Here is a 23,842-nt window from a genome sequence, read left to right on the forward strand (position 1 = left end):
ACAGGGAGGTCTTTTAGATGTATTCTATAGCTGAAATAAAAAAGCAAGTGTGTTGAGAGTATCTTATCTAAAATAAAAGCATCTAACCAAAAAAATCTATTCGCTTACCCAAGACATTCTACAGCATTCCAGCATATTCAATTTGTGCACTCTGACCTGTAATACAATTCCAACCACATATGAAAGAAACCAGAGACACAAAGATGACAGTAATGAAACAGCATACCATTCATCAATATAAGAAATAAACCTTTATTATATTTGTTGATATACAGCTACTATAATTGAGAAAGTTGTTGAAGTTCCTATCCAAAAGTAACCATCAGAAATACAACTAAATAACATACCTTCATATAAACTATCTCGGGTACAGGTACATTTTATGAGTTCATATACTTGAAATACACCACATAAGCCACTGAAAACAAACTAAAATACTTATTGCAGTTTGCTGGCAGTGCTGACGTAAAGTATCTGTAGAGTTAGTCTGACAAGAAACAAAAATTTAACAAAAAGGCACTAGACTAAACAGAAGAAGTTTATCACAAATGTAAGTCAAAAAAGCAAACATGAGAGATTACTACACTTTGTTCTATATGAGAACAAGTTTTTCAAGCACCAGAGAAAACAGAAAGACTCATGGTAAGAGTCATTGTCTGTAAGGTCGGCCATGTTAAGTCAAACCACACATCCCCTTCTCTCCAAAGATGATTAATGCCACATACCTATGGGTACATTATGAAAACCAAGACAGCAAACGTCCTTCCCAAGTAATGACCTGTTGGCTACCACAAATCAATAATTTTAATCTTCCAAAGCAGGAGTTAGCATCCAGACCTTCCTATACAAAAGCCACAGAGGAAAGTACCTTCCATCAACATCCCAAACAGGTCGCTTTAGATTGGATACAACATGGAGTGAGGTCCCTTTGGTATCAGCAGAGACAACCAGCTTCATTCAGCACTGAGCATTTTGATCAAAGTCTCAATCTAGACTGCTGAGATATATTTATAAATGATAAAATTGATTCTGTGAGTTTGAATATTTTCCTGACAAAAACAGGGTTTCCATACTTTTGTCCTCAGCAGTTAGGATTGTTTATTTCTTGTTATAATTTGTATCAAAACACTGTAAGCAATCCTGACCTTAAACATCAGCATTTGATTTTAAAATCTTCCACAGGTATGGCTGAAGGCCTTTTAAGAGTTGAGTTCCATTATTTATTCCTACAAATAGGAATTAATTTTAACTGAATTAAATCAAAGGCAACACACAAACTCCAGTTAACAGTTATAGGCCTTTTCATTCCAAATTTATTACTTAAAATACACCACACAAAATATCTTGAGCAGTAAAATGCAGTATGACTCGGGGGCGGGGGGGGGGGGGGGGGGGAGATCACACTTCCCAGTTCTTTAAAGGCTACGACATTTTGATCAATAAACTGTAGGGGCAATTTACTGTTTTATACTACTGATCCGTATACTCACTTTTCAGAATGAGTGAGATCTGTCACTGCAATTGTTAAGGTTTATGTAGCTCTCAACTTCAAATAAAATAAAAAAACCCCAAACCCATGAAATATGACACTACATCATTGTTTGCTAAAGCTAGGCAGCCTGTTTTGGTGGATAATTATTACTATTCCTTACAGCTATATGACTCTGAAACAAGAGGTCTATGTTAAAATAACTATATCATTCTCCTCATATGTACAAAAAGAAAATAAAAAAGAAGAAAAATCTAGGACTTGGTTATAAAAGGAGCAGAAAACCAGTTAATATTAATAGGATTTCTACTGTTACATTGTTTAAAAAAATTAGACTCAGACAAACATGTAAGAGGATAGCCAAGAGCTTGGAAAGTGTAAGTTTTAAGTATGGAAACATTAAACATTTCAAGAGAGTGAAACAGGCAACCGTTTCTCCTCAGAAATCCACATTACTGAAAACCTGACCGTTATGTTGAGTGATCAAATCTTGATAGCAAAGCCCCAAGTTAAATCCTATTTTAGAAAATCTTTGCCCAGCACTGCCTTAATATTGTTTTTCAATTACCCAAATGAGCTTATTCAAAACAGTGCTCTGCAGCCTCTGAAAACACTTATCCACCCTTAAGTCACACTTCTCCTTCAGTCTAAGCATATCAGCTCAATCCATAGGCAGTTTAGTGACATTTAAACAACAGCATACTAGAGCAATCGACCAATTGCTCCCTATGTGCTTCTGCAATCCAGGAAAACTAGTGCTGTGTGACACCTGTCTGCCTTACACAGGTTTCCAACCAAAGCTGACACCAATTTTGACTTCACCACCACTCTCCCATATATTGCTGACACACCTTCCCATAGCTATGTAGCCCCTCTAACAGCCAAGCGCTTTGTATTACTTGAAACCCAGAAGGCAAGGCACTGGAAGAAGTCGTTACTACAGGGTCAGAACAGGGTGAAGATGAGAGTCGGTGCAGAGGATGCACCAGCAACGCCGCAGCGAGGGCAGGACCAACCCTTCTGACCACAGCCTGCCCTTACCCCGATGTAGCAGAGACTGCACTGCCAGTTGCAAACCAAGCCTGGGGAAGACAACATGGAACTGCACGCTAACGACTCAACCGCACATTTACTTCTGAAGCAATTACTCAAATTCACTGCAACTCATTGGAGAGAACAGTAACACTCCAGAAGAGATACAGTTCAGAAGTCTACAGTTTAAAACAGTCAAAGGATTTTTATTTTTTTTATTGCTATATTAGGTGTTTGTGTCACCATTTTAATTCTAGTTCATGCAATCAAAACAAGTGCTTAGTTAAATCTTCCCCTGAAGACTTATGCATAGTTCAAGGAAAAGCCAATTTCTCTTGTCATGTTGTAAGGTTCTTTTAATAGAAGCCACTGCAAAGCAGAGATAGGAAGGCAGGAATCACAGTGCATCACAGCAGGAGACATCAAGATGGTGACAAACATCAAAGAAATAAAAGGAAGAGCTTGCTTGAACTAGTAACATGTCAATTTTAGAAAAGGAAGCTATTTTAACTGAAGAGCTAAAGAAGGTATATTTAGTCATCTCATCCTTTTTTAGTTAAGAGAAACTACCTTCTCTTCCATCACCAGGCAGCGGTGATTATTCTAATGCAACATAACACAGCAAGGATATAAACTACAGATTCCCTATGCATAGATAACAAAGCATGCTAAAAACTAATAAATGCCAGTTGACATCACTTGTCTGTTGAGAAAAAGGCAGTCACCAATTACTAACAGAATGAGAACTTGTTTGTTTAATGATTATGCTAATTTATGGAACTCTTATTAGACAGATGTACAGACAGTATTGATGAGTTCCATAAGGCATTATAAAGTATGGCTGAATTGTTTCAAAACAAATTAAACCAGAACATATTGTACACTATTTAAAGGAATAATAAAAGCCTGATAGCGAGTGAATCCTCAGGATGAGCTCTCTGAAAAACACACAAGTTTTCATAACTGTACAGACCTAAAAACCTACTGCTGCAGCAGCAAACATCACATCTATGTGCATGGGAACTTACACGCAGGGTTTCTGGCCCAGCTTGAACACAGGTGAGAGAATGTGCCCACAAAAGCGTCACCACTTTATAAACCGTTGCAGAGGCACATGCTGAATCAGACATGTGTTGACATACGTCTGCTCTAACAGGTAGAGACTGCTGGAGAAACTGTGTCTGAGATGATACACCGGCTCACCAGGGCAGAGGTTGAAGGACTCTGAAGAATGTGGTACACTGCATTTTCCACACAACCACCCATTGTACCTTTTTGTTGTTATTGTTACTAATAAATTCTAACCTATCTACACAAACAGTGTAGTAAAAGATCGTCCATCTGCAGATTTAGTGCAGTGCAACATGGCCCTGAAAACAAAAAGCAGCTATTAAACTTTCAACTAGTAATTCCTATTTGCTTGTGTTAGGGGCTGCATCTCTTTTTATCTCTTAAGAATTTTAAATTCCTAAATTAAGAAGGAAATAGAAATTGTTTTTTCACTCAAGAAAAGAATCACTACAAGCAATATCTGTCAATTTGTAATCATTTATTCATATATGATTTAAATGAGAAACAATATTACTTTCTCCTTCAAATTTCAGGTCTTGCCAAAGGAGATTTATTTCAATAATATCATAGAAATGAACAGCAATTGATATCAAATAAAGACCTATAGAATACTCTCTACGTGATATGGCCATATAAGCTACGTTTCTGCTTTTTAAGGAGAAAATATGAAGTCAGACACAAGACACTGCAGCAGGGTGCACTTTTAGTCAGAGGAAGAAGGTCTGACATTTACATGTAATACAGGACAGTTCAAAGTAGTAAGATCCTGTGGAAACTACTTTGAAAAAGAACAGTTTTGGTCTCAACCTGAACAGCCTACCCTGAATGTTAAAATTAACCTGGGAGAGTGAATGATTTAACTAAAGAAATAAGCCTACTGGATTTGACCCCAAAGTCAAGTCATGAATCAAACTCCCTTACTCTCCCCCGATTTTCTAAGTGAAGTGGGTGAACCTTCCCAAAACTCGCTCACTAGCTGAACTGTCAACTTTGCAAGGTAGTTGAATCTGAAAATATGTGGCTCTATTAGTGTTTTTTAAGATTAAAACTCAAGTGCCATCATGACTGGGGGACTGAACATTTCATTCACTACCCACTACCTCAAAATTAATTCATTAATAAACATGTAAAATACTTATGAGGATTTACCTCTTCCACCTCTAAACCAACATTCCCTGCCACTAAAAATATATTTAACTAATGACAAATTAATCAATATTTGGAAGCATATAATGATACTTCAACAATATGCACACGAAAACCAAAAGTTTTAGAAGCATCTCAGTTATGTCTTGGGTATTTCACAGTATTGTAGATAAAATGGTTAGGTTTATCTAAGCTTTGGCAGTCTCTTAGTAAACGTACTCAGTGTGAAATGGGGCTGAAAATGCTGAACTGTTATTTTAACAAAACTGTAATGCCTCTCTCAACAGTTCTCCTGAATGTTCCTGCTAGCTGTCTACTGCAAGAAACCCTTTTATTTCAAGGGTTCCCACATGTCTCTCTCTATACCTTTCTGTCCTAATATGTTCTTTTGATTTTATCTTGTACTCCTCCTTGCCCTTTTATAATCAGTCTGATTGCAAACTGATTGATCCCAAGCTTAACCTCTGCACTCCCCTGGAAATGATGCAGCATGGTGTGATGTTCCTATGCTGCAGCACTCAAATGAGTCATTAGCTCAAGGAAAAAAAAAAAAGAAAAAGAAAAAAAAGAAACTACACAATTCTGTTCCAATGTGCCTTTAAATCACATTTATAAACTCAGCTTTCTGATTTATCCTTCTGTTTACTTCTCATGCAAGGAATCAGGGACAAGAATGAACTTGAAGCAAGTCCTTCACTCATTGCAGATTTAAAGTCTCCAGTAATGATTATAAACTTATTTACAGCTTGCTTACACACAGGGATTTTGACAGCTATTCTGTAAATACAATCTCCTACCCACTATGCTTCATTGCAAACTACGAGGAACATGCACAGGGTCAGATTTGAGCTCCTTCTGTTATCCTCATGCTCCTTATCTCAGAAAACCAGAATCTGAGCCCACATCCTTGTGCACTACAAGGCAGATCCTAGCAGCTCCCACCTGGATGATCTTTCTAGGTGTCTGCAGATATGGTTTTGTGAGGACTGCAGTCCTCAAAAGTAAAAGAGGAGACAGTGGAAAGAATGTCCTCTTGAGCAGAAAGACCCTGGCCTCACTCCTCCATTTCCCATACCTTGCCAGCCTGTTCTTCAGCAGTTGTTTCAGTCAGGCTGCCACGGACTGATCTCCAACTTAAGCAGGACACAGCCAAATCCCTGACAACCTGCATCCTGCCCCTCCACCCAGGAGCGTATTGAGGCCTCCATTTACATGCCAACGCCAAAATAGAAATTGCTGCAAATTAAGTGACAGCACACTTTTGACACTGAGAAGTTCTCTGATGTATTCTGCTTAGCATTTAAAGGCTGACTGAACTGAGGACACTCCAATCCCGCTAACATTCACCTGAGCAGTGAATCATTAGTGACTTCTGAAAACCCAGCCAAAACATGGCAAGCTCTTTATTCTATGAGATTAGGTGAAAACTTTCTGGTTTGAACAACATCCCTACAGTCACATAACAAACAGGATGTCAACAAAACAAAGCAGCCTGCCCTAACACAGAGCTGTTAGTCCACACAAAGGGGCAAACAACGCCCTCCCCACTTACTTCAGAAAACATTTGCAATTTTTTTTTTCCTTGCATTCTTTAACCAAACTTCAGCAGAATAAAACAGTATTAAAAATACTTATTGTACATCCACATGTGCCCAAGAAGCAAGCATGTCTGCAGAAGTTTTATGCTTCTGGAATCAACTTTCAGAGCCTTTGCTTGGGTAAAGGAAACAAGAATATGAATTCACAGATTCAATTTCTGCTTTTGTCAATGTGCTAGCCATCAGTAGCTCTGCTTTGCATTAGTAATTAATTTTAGTCAAATTATGTTCATTTTGCTTGCTTAAAACATCAAAGCTTTTGGAAAAGCATACTTTCCTGACCTAAAAAGTAAGGGCTTTGAAGTATCTGATGGAAAAAACCTCACTACCATACACAACAGTATAATCAGTTGCAGAAAATACCGTAATACATTCCCTGCTTTTGCAAATGAAAGAAGATTGTTGGTGATATGCACCACACATTCAAAAAGTGAAATGAGCTATCTTATCCACATAAATCAAAAATATTCTTTTATTTTAAATATCTTGAGGGGAAATTTAATATTTTTGTTCTCACCTTATAAAGTGTTTAGCTTCCTAATTTTTTTTACAAGGTTAAAATTATACTTTTATGCAACTATGAAGAGATGCTTTAAATATGAAATATAACCAGGAAAAAAAAATAATTCTAAAACTATTTTATCACCAACCATGAGATACAAAGAGTATGCTTTTCAGAGCATCTTCATTATCAATTTTTTGTATGCTTCATCCTAATTAAGCTTCCTGAATCGTTAGGAAATGCAAAGCATGGTCAATGGGTTGATCAGAAATGTTTCTGAAATCTTGTCTCAAGTAATCATATCTATCAAAGAAGCATTTCATGCCTACCATACCCTGGAAGAATACTTTTTCAAGTGTTAAGAGTCACTGGTATCTTAAGAAAAACACCAATAAAATGCCAATTTCGACAGTTTGAGCTCCATTTCTCATTAGAGAAGCAAATATGAAACATAATCATGTTTTTTTGTTGCAGCTTTTTAATACTTGAAGTCAAATCATGATAATTTCCATGCTACCTAATTATGTCATCACAGAAGATTATGATTTTGACCTCTAAGCAGCACAGCACTCCCAAGCAATAAAGATGCAAATGCCCACAGCAGTAGAATAAAGAAATATAGAAAAGTATCTACAGGAACAGTTCTACTGCATGCCTACGTCATAGCTGGTTTACCAAACTAGTGCAGAATGGACTGTAACAGTTTCTATCCTGGAAACACCAAAAAAAAAGAGTGACTGGTACAGGATTTTTGTTTAAATATGAATGCTTCACACCTTTTATTGTTAACAAATCTTGGTTCTAATTAGACCACATGACTTAGACCGACATGAAGCAAACTCAAAGGAACAAATACAGAAGAGGAAGACAGCCTTCTGGCTGCTTGGGCAGAAACTGCCACAGAATAATCGATGAAAGTATGCTTTTAATAGGAAGTCAAAAGTTATGAACATTTTTTCCTTCCTTTTTAGGTAATTTCTTTGTTAATATTTCTCCACTATTCACACTGGAAATTCACCCTGCTGCCATTCTCAAATCTCAAAGCAAGCCTAGGACACCACAAGCAACAGCATCTCTTCATCACCAAAGACTGACCTTAAAATGGATTTCTACATTTCTATCATCACTGATCAGACATTCCAGGTAAATAAAATCTATTTCAAGTCATCCCTAAAACAAAGCAATCTCTGATTTCTTGCTTCCTGGAAACGTAGCCATGCTCACTGCCTGTGCTCAGCCATTTGGAATGATTGAGGCTTGCAGACACATGGAAGCTGGATGTACAGTAAAAGGTAATCAGTGAGCAAAGGGAATAAGGGAGAGCAATCCTTCATCAGAAGGATTTGTCGAGTAGCTTTTTAAAAACACTGCCTACCTGCAAGCTGATAACATTAATCAGGCACTAAGTGACAGAGGTCACCAGCAAAGCCAATGCCAACTCAAAACGGCTCCTCTTAAGAGACAGCAAAGTAATGAGCAAAGCGTTCAGTCGCTGGCAGAAACCCAGCCTGTAACCAGCCAGAAACCCTCCAGCCAACCTCCCACGTGAGGTGGGAAGTACCAGCTCTGCAGGGTCAGAAACTCCCAAGTGCTCCTCCTCGCCATGGGCTCCTCTGTGACAAACACCAAGCAAGACATCCCATCTCCACCTCAAATCTCCCACTGCTTATAGGAATGGTCTAGCAAAATATCCTAGACAACTGGCTATGATGGATGTTTTTCCAGAATATCTCTGTTACTAGACCTTCAAAGGAATAAGATGTATTACTGAGGTCAGGGACTTAAAAACACGTATTTTGCTTTTTAATCATAAAATCTTGTTTTATTTCACTCTTAACAGATGCTACCAATGTGGTATGGGACAAGACATCTCTGCACCAGTGGAAGAAAACACTGAAAGATGACCGGACATTACAATCCATAATCCATAACAGGTTGCAAGACTGCAGAGCTCGAAACTCCTCAGCTCCCCATCTGACAGACTGACACCTCTGCCATGTTTTTGTCACCTTGGATAGACCATCAGGCAGCTAGCAGATTTTGAAAATGGACTGACCAAAATAACATCTCCATTGGCACTGCACAGAGAAGTAATAACTGAGAGGACACAGAAAAAAAAACCCAAATAGACAGTTTATGCACCCTATTATAGCCCATGCTGTATCTGTCAAAATAGCATTCACTGTTCTTCCCTCAACTACAAAGCCAGTCATCTCACCAGAGAAGACTATCAGTTTCCCCTTCACAAAGCCAGGCTGGCCCAATCTTCACATCCCCAACCAGTTCTTCCTTGTTTGTACACGTGAGGTCTAGTAGTGACTCCCATTGGTGGCTCCTCAGTCATCTGTATTAGGAAGTTACCGATGCTCTCCAGAAACCTCCTGGATTACTTGATTCCTTGTATCCTGCTGCACTGTCACCCCAGGAGATACTGGAGTGAATGAAGTCCCCCATGACGACCAGGGCCCACTAACATGAGGCTTCCTCCCGTTGTCTGAAGCTTCATCTGATTCTTGCTGTCTGTAGCAGACACGTATGATGACATTCTTAATAACGTTGGTCTGCCTGCTAATCCCGACCTGTAGGTTCTCAGCTGGGTCATCACCTCTCCCTAGATGGAGCTCCATGCATTCCAGCTGCTCTCTCACATAACATTTCACATCATGTCTAAAGCAAGCTCTAAATATCTGTTCCTCTATTCCCAAAATTTATGGCATTACTTTAGACTATTTTAATCTAAGCCATTTAACTGAAAAACAAATCCAGACTGAAACTCTGCATGAAAGAATTCAATTAAATAGATTCACTGTCTCCAATGTGTTTGGAGTGGCAGAGTTGAAGCTAGCAAATTTAAGGAAAAATAAATTTCTCATGCCATCTTCAGACCTAAAAAGCTAAGCAAGTAATCTATTGACAATAAAAAGTTTTCTGGTTTTTCTAATAGCACTTTCATCTATGTTTTTCATAAATAGCTATCTGTACCTTTTACCTTTACCTATCATCGTTATCTGTAATTTGCACATATAATTTCTGGAATTTCCCAGACACTTTTATACCAATATTATGTATTAGCAACTTCTCCCCGGCCCCCAAGTGAGTTACTGCTTTCTTGGCTGACACTAAATTAGCAGATATCAATTCAAATTGTTATTTTGTTCACGGATTCCTCAGAAGAAGATCTCAAAAGAATGATGAAGCATTCCACTAGTAATTTGTGTCTGTTTTTTAATTTGCAACTTCATATATTTAGTCAAAAATCTTAGATAAGCAAACCTACCAAACATGATTGAAAATCTCCCTTAATTCTCCATTTTTGACAATTCCCACAAAACTTTTGCATCTCACAAAGAATTTAAGTGAACAAGAGTTTGACACCAAAGGTAAAGTAACTACAGTAAAAGTGATTCTCTTTCCTCCTGACACAAATGGAGACTATTGCTCATCACTTATATTCCTCAGAGTCTATCTACTCCTATAATACCTTGCCATTTTTCATCTTTCCCAGTTATTGTTCCCATGAGTTTGCTTATTGCTCCAGAAGTATTCTAAATGTGCACTGTACGAATGGGTGTTTAAAGTTGCTGCTATTGATGCTCTCAAAATATCTATCCATTTTCAGACAAATAAAACTCTTCCATTTACAGTTTAATCTTTACAAAAAATAAAATAACCCTTTTGTTTCAAACTGAATTACTGCCCACTGAATCCTGAAAGTCAGTATTTTGCCTGTTCCACCTTCCTTAAGACAAAATACCAAATTTATTAAGTTAAAATGCTAGGCACTTTATATAGAGAGTCACATCTTCACTCTACAGATGCAGAAAGCACACTGCAAAGTTGCGACATCTATAATGCCTCTTGTACAAACTAATTTAGCTGATAAGGACGTGCACGTAACCTTTGGTCCTTCACTTGTAGACAACACAAATCTATACCTTTTTATTATGAAAAGCAGAAAACTAAAAACCAAATCATTAATTATACAAAGATACAAATGATAGAGGCAAATTTAAACTACTCTGCTCTCCAGGGCCAATCAATAAAGCACTACTGCACAAATTAAAGACAAACAGGGTGGACGGAAATTGATCTGCCAGTAAGTTCTACCAATGTGCAAGGTAAATAAACTAGAATGAATAATAATGTATCACTCACAAAATATTTGCCATTCTTAAATGAAACAGTCTTTGAGTGAAATAGCCCAACCCACATTCATACCCAATGTGGATAGTGCCTGGAGCTTTATGAGTTTGAATTCTAAGCTTATGCACTATCAGCTCATCACAGAAATAAAACAAAAGATAATTCAAATTTGGGATACATTGCTGTAGTTTAGGAAACCTACGAGTAAGCAGAAAGAGACCAGACAGATTTGTATTCCCAAAAGAATCTCAATATCTTCACACATTCTTCATAGCATTCTTACTGGCAGTCATCAGCCAGAAAGACCAAATGAAAATTTAAAAGTAAATAAATAAAATAGCCACATACTCTGACAATATGCCAGAGAAAAACAGGAGGAAACAAAAAACTACTCAGATACCTGTAAAGAAATCACAGAGTTTGTCTATTGACACTTTAATACCTCAGGAGGCAGATCAATGGAAAAAATACTTGCTTTTATAGCAAAAACTTTAACAAATTCTAAATATACCCAAGCAAGGTAAAGAGTCTTCTGGGTAAACTGGCTGGGAGTTCAGATGGAGGGCAGGGAGGAAGGATTTACTTATCCACAGCGAGGTTTAAGACTGCAGGTGTCCCAATTAATTCTCAACTTAATGTCATATTCACAAAGGCTGTCTCTTCTTATCTAATTAGCCCTATCCCCTGATTACATCTACACAAGGTACAAGAAAGGTAAATAAATGCAAAGTGCAGCTTTTCAAGACAAAGCTGTAAATATCTGTGCCAGAGCTAGATTTCTCCTAAGGCAGAAGTCCCATCAGTATAAAACTACCTGAAAAATATTTTTTTAAAAAAATTAAAATTCACAATCTAAGGTTATATTTACATTTTCATTTCCTTCATCTCTAAAAAGAATTTGGTAACCATGTGTTTAATAGAACTGCCAAGGAAGAGTGGGCCAAATATCTGCTCCATTTTAGTACTTCAGTTTTGTCTAGAGGTTGAAGAGGGCTTTGCAGTCATTTAGTTTAGGTACCTATAGAAAAAAAAAAAAAAGTTTGTGAAATTCTGTAGGATCATGTATTGCCTGCCTCTAAATGTAAAACCTTTAAAATTATAGCAAAACTGTCAACCAGGAAAAGCCAAATAGGGAAACAGTCCGAACTTTCAAAAGACTTTCAAGAACTTAACGCAAAGCCAAGAAAAAAGTAAGACTTTGGCATTGAAGTAGCTTCTGAAGTCAAGAATTTAAAGTTATTTTCAGTAATGTTTTCTGTTGCGTGAAAGATCATTAAACTCACAGTTCATAGCTTCTTAACAAAGACAGTACTTTCTCTGTTCAGCATTAATGAGGCTTTATAGGTATTCAAGCCTAGGAATTCAAGGTATCTGCAGTGAGCAACCTTGTACTGTTCCCTTTTTTTAACATATATAGCATTCAGCAGATTTTATAAGAGAAATATTGTTTAATCTTATCTTTTTTGCCCCCTTTTTAATGTTTTCAATATGCATAAAATTTGGAAATGTTACGGCAGCACTGAAGACTGTTTTGACAGCTAAGAGAGGGTTGCATAATGCACCAGCCAATCTGCTCACTGTGTTGGAAAACTAGAGAGTTACCTTAAGCTTTTTTTTTTTTTTATGATTCTGATTTAATTGTTCCTTATTTATATTCATCGCTGAAATCCACTGCATATGAAGCTATTTTGAAAACACAGTATTCTCCCAAAGGGCCCAATACAACTCCCATTCAAATAAACAGCCTTCAATGGAGCCTATTTGTTGCTAGCCAGCAAGATTGAATTCTGCGGCAGAGTGGTCCCTGGAGCGTTTGTCACAGCTCTTTACAAATATTGCTCCAGTAAGAGCAGGTCTAAATACGCTTGTCCACATGCACTGCAGACAACTGAAATCTATCTTTTATCTTCTTGAAACACTTGGTCAGATTTAAACTCTAAAAGCACAAAGAACCGAATCTATCAATATAAAAAGTTAAAAGAGTAAAACACATTTAACAGTTATAAGAAGGTAAAGAGCCAAAGGGAAAGCAGAAGGACAATAAAATATTTTCATGTGATAGGATCAAGCACTGTTTATTCCACCCTTAAAATGAAGCTATGCAGGAAAATGTTTGTGTGTAGATTATGAGGACAGTATACAACCAAACTTCTCAAAAAGCTTGTTTCAACATAGCTACGAACATCATCAACAGCTTTGAAACAGTAAGAAATTTTGCAACAGATACAAAGCATACAAACACCACTCCAATAGTAAGTCATGAAGGTTACGAGGAAAGATTTTAAATCTCACCAAGTATCTACTCAGGTAGGATTACCAAAACAACAAAGTTTAAGACTGATAGTTCTTGGTTATAACCTTATGGAGGACCCTTATCTGTGAAAAGAACAATGTGACAGGCTTTGAGAAGAGGATGGGTTTTGCTGGTTTGCGGTGAATAAATGAAGTAACATTGTAACTTCTGGTCTGAGCTTAGTAGCGAATGATACAAATGAGAAAAACCATTTCAACAAAACAACTCTCTTACTCTCAGATGCTTTATCCTACTTAGTAGCACAGAAATCCAGACTCCGGCTGATGAACTTTTTTGTAGTTTAAAGTCTGAGGCAGTGGAAGATTAGGAGACTAATTAGATGGGAATTCTATAATGCAACATTGCGAAAATGACAACCTTTCTACAGGAAAGTGCTTTACTTTGAAATTAAGAATTTGATTTGTTTTACAGTATTGATGTGGCTCTTGAAAATAGTCTACTTGGAAAGCACAGATCTTGGGAGATGTTCTCAGTATTTGTCAGCACTCGGGAACTGAATAATAAAGTGTGATTTATAATACAAGTTCAATATCTCCATTTCATAAGTAACACACAAAAAAGATTTAAAAACAATTTTTAAAAAAGCTGGCCACCTTAAATCCCAAGAACACTTTTGAGAACCTGAGTTGATATCCAGTGATTTCAGTGAGGTAACTTACAGGATCAGTCCACGCTTTGAGAGACGACAGAATAAAGCACGACCTCCTAATTTCCACCTCTACCTCAAATCCCCACTGCAGCGCCAGATAGACAGGGCTTGAGACCGAGCTCAACCAAAGCACCTTCTACATCCCTCTGAGGTGACTCTGTCCAGGCAGCACACCATGCTCAAGCCCTACAAAAGCTCCCCAGATCAGAGCCCTACAGAAACAGTAGGGACACACACAAAAACAGGGAGGTTACCTCCGAGTTCTTTATCGTTGGGACTGACAGGATTGCTCATCAACACAAATAGATTTAAATATGTATGGATGTATACAGATAAATATACGTATATACACATTTATGTGTATGTATATATACACACATATATCCTCTGTCCCTGTCTGTGTGAGTACGTATATATGAAATGGACCTACACTAAACTGATTAACCAATTGCACTGAATTGCCAAATAGTATATCCACCAATAAAATAGGTACATTGAGCACAAAAGATTTCAGATTTAAAAGTGACCTAGCTAACTTCCTTCAGGTTAAAAGATAAACCACACAAAAGTAGATGTACAATGCAAGTTATGTTTAGCACCACCACGCTTTCTTTACCCGACAGCCATACTACGCAGCCGTACACCGGCAGACACAACCATCCCCAGCAGCGACACCTGCGGAGCAGAACCAGCCAGAAACAAGATTTGTTCACTCCAGAGGCTTTTGCTCCTGCAAAAATACTTATGCTCAGAAGCATGGATGAAAGTAGATTCCCAGGCAGCTGAGGATCTGATAAAAAGACAAAAGAAAGAGGCTGGTTGCCAAAGGCACCAAGTGGTGTCTAAAACGTACGTTTCTCATTCTAGCGTAGCATTTCTGCCATCGAAGTGAATAAAGAACTCCTGCTGCACCTCAGGAGCCGAACACAAGCCCTTCCACGAGGTCCATTGACTCTCCCATCACACTTGTGAGATCCAAGACCACTGGGAAGTCAGCAAGTCAGCACCCACTATCACCTGCCTTTCCAGCTGAGCGCAACTGGGCATCCTCACTCCGGCCAGACCTCGGCCACCAGCACACACCCAAAGCCAACACAACACTGCCACCCGAAACCTCTTTAGGTAAATGATACTACTTCGTGCAAGGTATTTTCTGATATTAAAGTAATTTAAAGCACTTTCAGTTTTAGGGGCAGGGAGGTTTTCAGAGCTGGTGCTCCAGGTCACGCTTTGGTCTGTTCAGCCCTGACCCGGCAGAGCGGGGCCGCAGCGCCGCTGCCACAGCTCTGCCCCGACCCCCGAAGCGCCGGGCACGATCGAGCGAGGGCCGCTTGCTCCGTTTGTTTTACTGCTAAGAGCACGGCACGGCTCAGGCTTAACGCATCCTCCGGGCGACGAAACCTGAGCAGCAGCCCGAGCTCCGCCAAGGCGGAAAGCGAAAGGTCTCCCTCCAGCTGCGAGCAACGGGCGCGTACAGGGGGAGGCTGCGAGGGAAAGGCGGCTTCAGGGGGCGGAAAGCGGCGGTCTAGGGGACGGAGAGCAGAGCGGCGCCTGAGGAGAGACTCCCCAGAGCGCCAGGTGCGCGGCCCACAGCCCTCCCTCGGCGCCTGGGCCACGAGGAGAGCCGGCGGGACGCGGCAGCCGGGGCCGGGCTCACTCACCGGGAAGCTGCCCCGCAGACGGGCGGATCTCAGGGCCAGGTTCCACAGCACAGCCCCTGCCTGCCCGGCCAGGGGAGCCGCCATCTTAACCGCGCCGCGTGCCCTCCCGGCGGCCGCTGTCTCCGCCCTGCCCGGCTCCCCGGGCGGAAGCTCGGCGCGGCCCCGCGGCGCCCACCCCTCCGGAGGGGAGGAGAGGGGACGGGCATGGCGCCCGGGGTTGCCCAGCTGCAGGGCGACGGGCCTTGGGGCTAGCAGTCCGTGAGGGGCCGGCAGACAGGAGTGGGGTTCTGTGTGGGGGAGACATCTCGGGGCAGGGTGCGTGACTGGGGCCGGCGTGAGGGAAGGGCGTGTTGGGGGTTACCGTGCCCAGTAGGGCTGTGTGTGGGGCGGGAGGCCGGTGCGGGTGGTGAGAGCAGGAAGGGCTCTGTGGGGAAGGCAGTGGCTGGGAAGGGTGGAAGCAACGATCTGCAGAGGGGCTGGGTAGTGTGAGGTGACAGCCTCGAACTGCAGGTCGTTGCCTGCTAGAGGTACTGCCCTGACTAGTTTGCCTTCTTTTTTTTTTTCATGACTAAAATCACCTTTTTTTTTTTTTTTCTTTTCTTTTCTTTAATAGGAAATAGTAACTTAACCCAAGCTAATAAGCCCTAATAAGCCCTGCTGGGATCCAGCAGACTCCTCGTGGGCACTTTAATCTGAACTCCAGAAAATGCCTCTGTTCTTCATCCACAGGTAGAACCTGTTAGTTAACGCCAAAGCTGAGACTGAATTTCAGGCCCACCTGGGGGACTGCGCTTAAGACTTGAACCCTGATAGCTTATGAGTCATCACGTGGATATAAAATCTAACATATGAGTTCCCAGTCTGAGCTCTGGTTTCAATGAAAGTGAGTCCTAGAAGGCGGATTTGTGAAAATACCTCATTCCATCCATCAGGAATGACTTGGAGGCTGGTGTGGGCACAGGTGTAGTGTGTCTACAGTCTGAAGCAAGCTCAAGAGTCAAATGGCCTGGTCTTCACAAATGCAGTCTCTATGTGATCCCACTGAGCACTTCTGTATCTGTTCCTGGATAATGTGCACTCTGGATAATCCACCTATGAGTAATGGAGAGTTGACTTTAAATAGTTCACACAAGTTACCAATTAACAATGATGGTTTAAAAAAAAAAGTTAATATTGAGCAGCAGATGAGATACCTGTGCAATTTTACAGCAGTTCATATTAAATTCACCTCTACTGAAGCATGCAGAGTTTAGCATTATATCCAGGCATTATTTATGCTGGACATTATTCAGTGGTTTATGATGAAATAGTTGGATAAACAAAATGGTCAAATCCCCATTTTCTAGTCCAGGATGTGAGTGGGAACAGAGGAGGATGCTCCTGTCAGTGCTTAGAACTTACACTCCTAAATGTGTTTTTTAAAAAATCAGGACTGAACAACTCTTTTATTGGAATTTAATCAGCAAATAAATTTTACTTCTATTAGAAAAAAATCTGCAATTTCATAAAAAACTGAGGTGCTAGAAAAATCTGAAATTGAACAGTTTTGTCTTTGTCATGACAATTTAAGTAATTGTAATATGTTTCAATAAAGAATCTGAAGATGCAGCTTTTTGATAGCATTGAGCAATAATGTATGGTACCCCATATTAAGCTAGGTATTACTGTGTGCTTGTTCTTTCAGAATATTATACACTGACTTTGGTATTATGATGGAGAAAATATAATTTCATTTTTAGTTTCATGACTGTGGTTCAGTAAGCACAGTGTATCCTATTCATACAAACTATTATAGCTGTCTGCATTAGGTTTATATATATAACAGGTATATAAACTTTCAGATAATATGTGTGGATTGCATGCAACACTATCATTTAATGCTATGAGGAGCACTTTCACTGCATAATATAAATAGTGGAGAACCTTCTTTACTATATTTTTTATTGTTTATATTTAGTAAATGGAAAAACACTGTGCAAACGCACAGTCTGGGTTAGTCACCAAGACATGATTTTTTTGTGTCTGCAGGGTAGAAGGTACCTGATCTTTAAAGGACAAAGAGAAAACTTATAGAGATTCATTGTCTTCACATTCAGTTTCCTTCTATGTATGTGCAAAACAAAGAAAATTTAGATCAAACAGTTCTCTGGAACAGTTAGCAGAGGAAGAAAGAGACAGCTTTCTCGGAGTATGAGGTACAAGGATATGTGTGTGGGTGTGTGAGAGAAAAGGTACGCATTATGAATTATGGTTAGGAAACTCACTTGGGAAGCAGGAATTTGGGAACAGCTAAGGAGTAGTCCCAACACACTATCCTCACAAATAAGGAGGGAAGGGGAGTGAACTGCAAAATAAAAAAGAGTAGAGGGAGAGAGGCTAATTCCAAAGGATATTCCTTCTAGGCTTCCAAACATTCCTCCCTGTGTCTATCATGGGTATGCAGCATTTGAGGGTGCTGCCTTTCTCGTATCTTCCCCAGGATGCATAAAAAGCTACATTGTAGCTAAGCTTTTTAGCAGTGGTCTACTTAACGCAAAACAACCAGTAATGTTTTTGCAATTGTTTAAAAAAACATTGCATAAGGCATAACTCTTAAGAACTTATCCTTAAGCCTAAGTAGTTGATAGCATTCAAGTGAAAACATTTAAAAACGAAAAAAGTTAGCTTATCACAAGTAAAGCATAATTTTAAGTGTTTTTTCATTTCCCCTTCATTGCAGCAGTACTTGTTAACAATGAAATAGTATATTCATTTTCTCATCCACACAGATTACCTCCCAAACCATTACACGCTGAAGATGGATGTCACACCCAGCACATGGATGGTGTATCCAGCCATTCAGAAAGGTTGTTTATCATTAACTTTTCATTTAACCATAAAACCATTTGACAAACACAAACTCATTATAGCTAGCAGAGCTGAATGGAGGCTTTTTTTCTTAATAATTTTTCCTGAGTAACACATCTCAGCTCATGCAGATACATGTCGGGAATAAAACCACTATTACAGCAATGAAGCAGTGAGCATTTATGTTTTCATGGGTAGGATGCTCTTCTAACTTAGACTGAAATGGAATTAGGGCAAATAGATCTTTTCTTATTCACACAATCTTACAACTTCAGCAGAGTACCTGCGAGTCAGCTGAGCCCTCACGCTTTTACTTTTGCTCCCTGATAATATAGTTGCTCTAGTCTGTTTTTGATGGAAAGACATTCCATCATGTGCATATTACTTTGTAATTATTCTTGTGTCAACTATAGAACTTGAGCTTCATATCCACATAAATTTCCTAGAGGATGACTTAATCTGTATGTGAAAGATACACCACACACAGCATCCCCAAGAATAATGCAAGAGGGTAGTAAAACTGCAACAAACTCACCAAAATAGTCCCACTGTAGGTGACTGAAGAACAGGAAACAAGATCCTAGACTGTCTTACAGTGTCACTGTAGAGTATGAGTCCTGATGCACAAGTGCTTCTCAGTTTATGATGCTGTCTCAGTCCTTCACCATTCCCTATTCCTTTTCTCTAGTCATGTCTGCTTGTCTCCAAGTGTAAAATGAAAAAGAAAAAATTATAGTAAGTGGTAAATATAGCAATGGGTAGAGGAAAGGTAATGAAAGATTAAAGTTAAATTAACAATGTTCAAGTCTAGAAAGCAAAAGAAGGATGAAAATAAAGAATGAAAAATAGCATATTAGAATTGTAAATGACCTCCTAGGTCACTGAGCTCAGTCATTGCATACAGCCACAACATTTCCATTCACTAAAAAATTACTTTAATATAATGGGAGGGATCCTGGAAGCAAGCAGCATAGGGTGTTTTTTGCCTAGGTAGGATCAAATTTTCTGGTTGCACTGTCTTCAGTAAATATATGAGCTCTTTCTATTGCTGCATCATCTATCTACGTATGTAAATATCAGTTTGTCTTTTTCCTTTTCACATTGTAGGCACCTCCACTCTACGTTTTGGAACTTACATGTGGCTAGGAGCAAAGTGAAGTCTTACAACAGTCTTTGCATCTCGTGTTTGGTACTGTGGGATGTCACGCTGCTACATTCTAACACTGTGTGATAACTTTGACATGTAGTTAAAGCTAGAAACTGAAAAGAAGTGCCTGAAACAGGGAAGACTTTAAGTAATAACATGTAGGAATAAAGAGAAAAAGTAGTGAAGCAACCCTCTTTAAAAAGATTCATAGCAAGAGAGGCGATACCACGGGGAGCAATAATAACAGTAATGCTCTACCTTTTTGATATCTAACCATTTGACTCTGTGTAAAAAGGAAACATTCAGGAATTATGACATAAATTAATTGGCTGAAAACAGTAGAAGTGATGCATCAATTTATGAGATGTACTGTTACCTTTTGCCAGCGGCCTACTGTATAATCAGGCAGACGGGGGAGTTCAAGTTTCTCAGCAGATAGACTATAGGTCTATAACACTCAGTTCCAACAACATTGAGAACACTGATATTGTAGGTAGAAAGACAATTTTATTGAACTTCTGTCAGAGACAATATAGGACTGAATACAAAAAGTGTAAAGATCTGAGCTGTGGGATACAGGGGAAGAAAACAACCTCTCAGAGGCTGGACCTCTTTGATAAGATGTGACTGTATCTCCACAAAGACTTTGAAGCCTTTAAAAAGTATAGACAATCTAAATTCAGGAAAGAAATATCTAACAGTCTGAAATAAAAAAAGGTGAAGAGTTATTTGGGGGAAAGTAATGGAGGTTAGAATAGCAGCCAAACAGTGATGTAATGAAAAGGCAGGCTCTGTCATGTGTGTGCTAAGCAATTCAGTCTATTATGCAGGCAAACATTCTAAAAAGAAACACTGATTTATTAAATATGAAGCAGAATCTTGGCTAGACCAATACTATTCTGTATATTGTAGTAAAAAACCATATTTAACAGCAAGCTATCGTATTTAAAACCATATTTAGCAGCAAGCTATCTAGAGTGCAAAGGGAAGTTCACAGATGAAGAGATTGCCCAGACAGTCAAATGTGGAACATCCATACCCAAGGGCACATGCTTACTGATAGGAATCTCTGAACTCTGTGTGTGCTGTGCACTAAAGCTCTTTAACTGTTTCACAGCAGGGCTGGAATACCCATGTGGAAGAATAAAGGCAAGATGTCTCTGCCTTAAGAGAAAATATCTGGACGCTGACAGAAGAAGCTTTGTTAAGTAGGATTGTTTGTGTCCTGCACAGTATTTGCAAAAAGGTGAGCGTTTTCCAGGAATGAAACCCAGATATTGCTTGAGACTGTAGAAAGCTGTAGCTAAAAAAGCAGTGTTTGCCTTAACCTAAGGGAGACTAGGCAAATTAGGAGAGCTATAGGTGTTCACATCACATCTAATCCATGTTTTAATTCACATGTTGCAAAATACCTTATAGTATGTCATCCCAACCTGTTATAGGGCTTGAAATTTTCTATTGTAATTAATTTCTAAACCTGTAGGGTGAAAGGGCTGCTAATATGTGAGGGTTAATTTTTTCCTGATGAATTTTATGGATTGCAGAGGGAGGGAAATTGATTTTTCTGCTGAATTAAGGATTGATTTAAAAGTAGCTTTCTATGCTACCTAGTTTGGGGTCATGGGGTACTATTTCAGTGGATTTTGTAGATTGCTTACTGTGTTTTCCTATTTCAATAAAATCTTTTGGCATGGATGCAGGTTTCACTTTCATTACAATTGGTTGAACACCAGCAAGTGGTTCAGTGATCAGAGAAGTTCATGAAAACCATAACCTTTCTGAACAGTCTAACAAAGAAGTGCAGCACTGTGTAAAAAATCTTACAGCGAAACCTGAATGCACCACTGGAGAAAACTGAACTGCCTGAACATAAAGCAAGGTAACAACAGTTACTATGGTATTTGGTGCATATGCTCGCTGTTTTGTTGTCTAGACTGCATATTTGGACATTTACAAGTATGTAACATAACGGAGGATTTTTCATCTTAGCTGGTGACAAGAGTAGTTGCGCCTAATGGAGCTGTGCTGTCTGCAGTCACAACTGTAAGTAGACTGCATCACTGCTGGTTTGAAAAGATCTCAATGCCTTACTGAGATCTTGGAATAGCACTTGTTTATAAAATGTAACTCTTGCCCTTGTACCTCATACCTTGCAGGGGTCTGGTATGCACCATACACTGTGCTATACTATACAGGGGTCATTGTATGTGCTGCTATCAGACTCCGCTCAGACTATTCTGGGTTATTGAGTGCCCTACATCAATTTGCCATTCAAAGATTTATTGTCTCACTGCCTCTCTGTACTGTTTATTCCCTTCCAGTTTGCACTTCCTTCCATTTTTTCAGACAGGATTTCAGTATTTCTTACTCTTTGTATTTTAGACATTAAGTAAATTCATTTTTACTCTTTCCTGCACTGACCTCATGTCATTCATTAGTGGGCTATGTCATCATCAAGCCTTGAAGAGCTTGCAGTGAAAGATGTAAATGTCAAGCATGAATTCTCCCAAAGTGCTTTTATAAAAAAGACCAAAGTTTGCAATATTTTTTCCATTTTTAGTGCGTTGTCTGGGCTCAGCTCTGAGACCAGCTGTGAGGAGGAGAATATCTACAAATGCAACCACACAGATAAGGTTGTGGTGATTTATTTTTCTAATCTTTTCCCTTTGGAACAGAAACTATCAGTGAACAGCAATAGTCTTGCACATAGTGCTGGTGAGGGGTGCTTTCAGGTGTCTCTTTTGCTAGCTAATGTATCAATTACCAGCTAATGTATCAATTGTTAGTAAACGAAAGTGTAGTTTCTGGAGTAGAAAAAACAGACTGGGAATGTTTCTGGAGGTCCCTTCAAATTGCATGCAGGAAACCTTTAGGAGCCTGATGATAACATAAAATATAATTGAATAAGAACTGATCATACTCATGGTGGACTGTAAATATTTTCCTGACCATATAGGCTAAATAGTTGACCAGAATTCCTACTACATTTGCAAGCATCACCTCCCCTACACAGACAAGAGAAGGACTGTGAATAAATATGTGCTGTTTGAATGGTGTTGGAGATTCTAGGGAAATTCAAAGGGAAATTGGGAAGCCTGGCAAAAAGCAAACCTGTATTCTCATGGGACAGTATCTATATGACCAGATTAGTAGGGAGGGTATAGACTCATCGTTGCTTTCTACATAGATGCATTTTATTCAGTAAAAGAAGCTATATCATTTACAAACTAAGGAACAACTTCATTTTGGTAAAACTTTGTTTAGCCTGTAAGCAGAATAAGTCCAAAATGCTTTGCTTATGAAGATTGTTACAATCTGCAACAAAAAAATATACATTCAACTAATTTTATAAACTCATGGATATGGACATACACAAATAATCACACTTCAAATCTTACTTCTGTGTACACAGATATGTTACAGATTTTTCCTGCTTCAGGAAATAATAATAGAAAGGGTTTTTTTTTACTAGTAGAGCTAGGAGGAATCAAAAAGAACTTCCCCATGGCCTATCTTTTTAATAGCTTCTACAAAAGTATGTAGGAATTACCATATTTTTAATTAATATGCATTTGTTAAACAGATCAAAATGGGAATGCTTTAGCCATCAGCTTGGCTGCAGCAGAGGCTAAAAATTTCCTCTTTGGCATTCTGCATCAAAAAGGAAATTGGAATAAAATTTCTCCAAGCAACTGACAGTTCTAGTATCCATCTGATTTAGTAATGTAGCATTTGCAAGCTTAGATGTTAAATTTAACACTGTCAGGTGTAGCTTCTGCAATGTATATTGTTTGTCCTTAATAAACGCGTTTTGATGGTTCTGTTTCTCTAGGAAAGTCAGGAATGTTTTAGTGCATACAAGCAAGTCTACAATCAAAATTCTACCCCAATGGGTATTTTCATACTATCAGTCTGTGCTTCAGAAAATGTTGAATTTTGTCTTAAGTAGAAAGCCAGTGAAGACCAATTCATTAAAAACAACTGCCATAGGAGGTATGTGATTTGTTTTGAGAGTCATTTACGCTCAAAATGCATACTGTAATAAAAATTCAGGGAAACAATAGAAAATCTACATGCACATCTCATTTAAAGGCTCTGATGATTTTATGTTTAAAATTAAGGTAATACCCATCTGAAGTGGAGTATTCTGAGAAAATCACTTTTTTATTCGCTTTAGGTTTAGCTTCTTTAGATTTTTAACGTATTTTTAATGAGTGTTGAGCTATATACCGAAATGAATCAG

General features: G+C 38.9%; 1 protein-coding gene and 1 long non-coding RNA gene across 3 annotated transcripts in view; one reads left to right on the top strand and one right to left on the bottom strand.

Moving 5' to 3' along the window:
- Positions 1 to 15,766, bottom strand: part of SUCLG2 (succinate-CoA ligase GDP-forming subunit beta) — a 130,688-nt gene extending 114,922 nt beyond the window's left edge. For both annotated transcript variants that reach the window (XR_012837059.1, XM_075762395.1), the window contains exon 1: positions 15,606 to 15,766. Coding sequence is in view for 1 of the 2 variants with exons in the window: in XM_075762395.1 (XP_075618510.1) it covers positions 15,606 to 15,689 (84 nt within the window). In the remaining variant the exon portion in view is untranslated. The remainder of the gene's footprint in view (positions 1 to 15,605) is intronic.
- Positions 15,195 to 23,586, top strand: LOC142603184 (uncharacterized). Its single transcript, XR_012837060.1, has 8 exons — positions 15,195 to 15,386; positions 16,335 to 16,488; positions 17,634 to 17,800; positions 18,374 to 18,451; positions 19,560 to 19,845; positions 20,717 to 20,845; positions 21,300 to 21,478; positions 23,432 to 23,586. It is a non-coding gene; the product is annotated as an uncharacterized LOC142603184 (long non-coding RNA).
- The last annotated feature ends 256 nt before the right edge of the window (positions 23,587 to 23,842 follow it).

The sequence above is a fragment of the Balearica regulorum genome, chromosome 10 (genome assembly GCF_011004875.1).
Source record: "Balearica regulorum gibbericeps isolate bBalReg1 chromosome 10, bBalReg1.pri, whole genome shotgun sequence".
Taxonomy (NCBI): Eukaryota; Metazoa; Chordata; class Aves; order Gruiformes; family Gruidae; genus Balearica; species Balearica regulorum.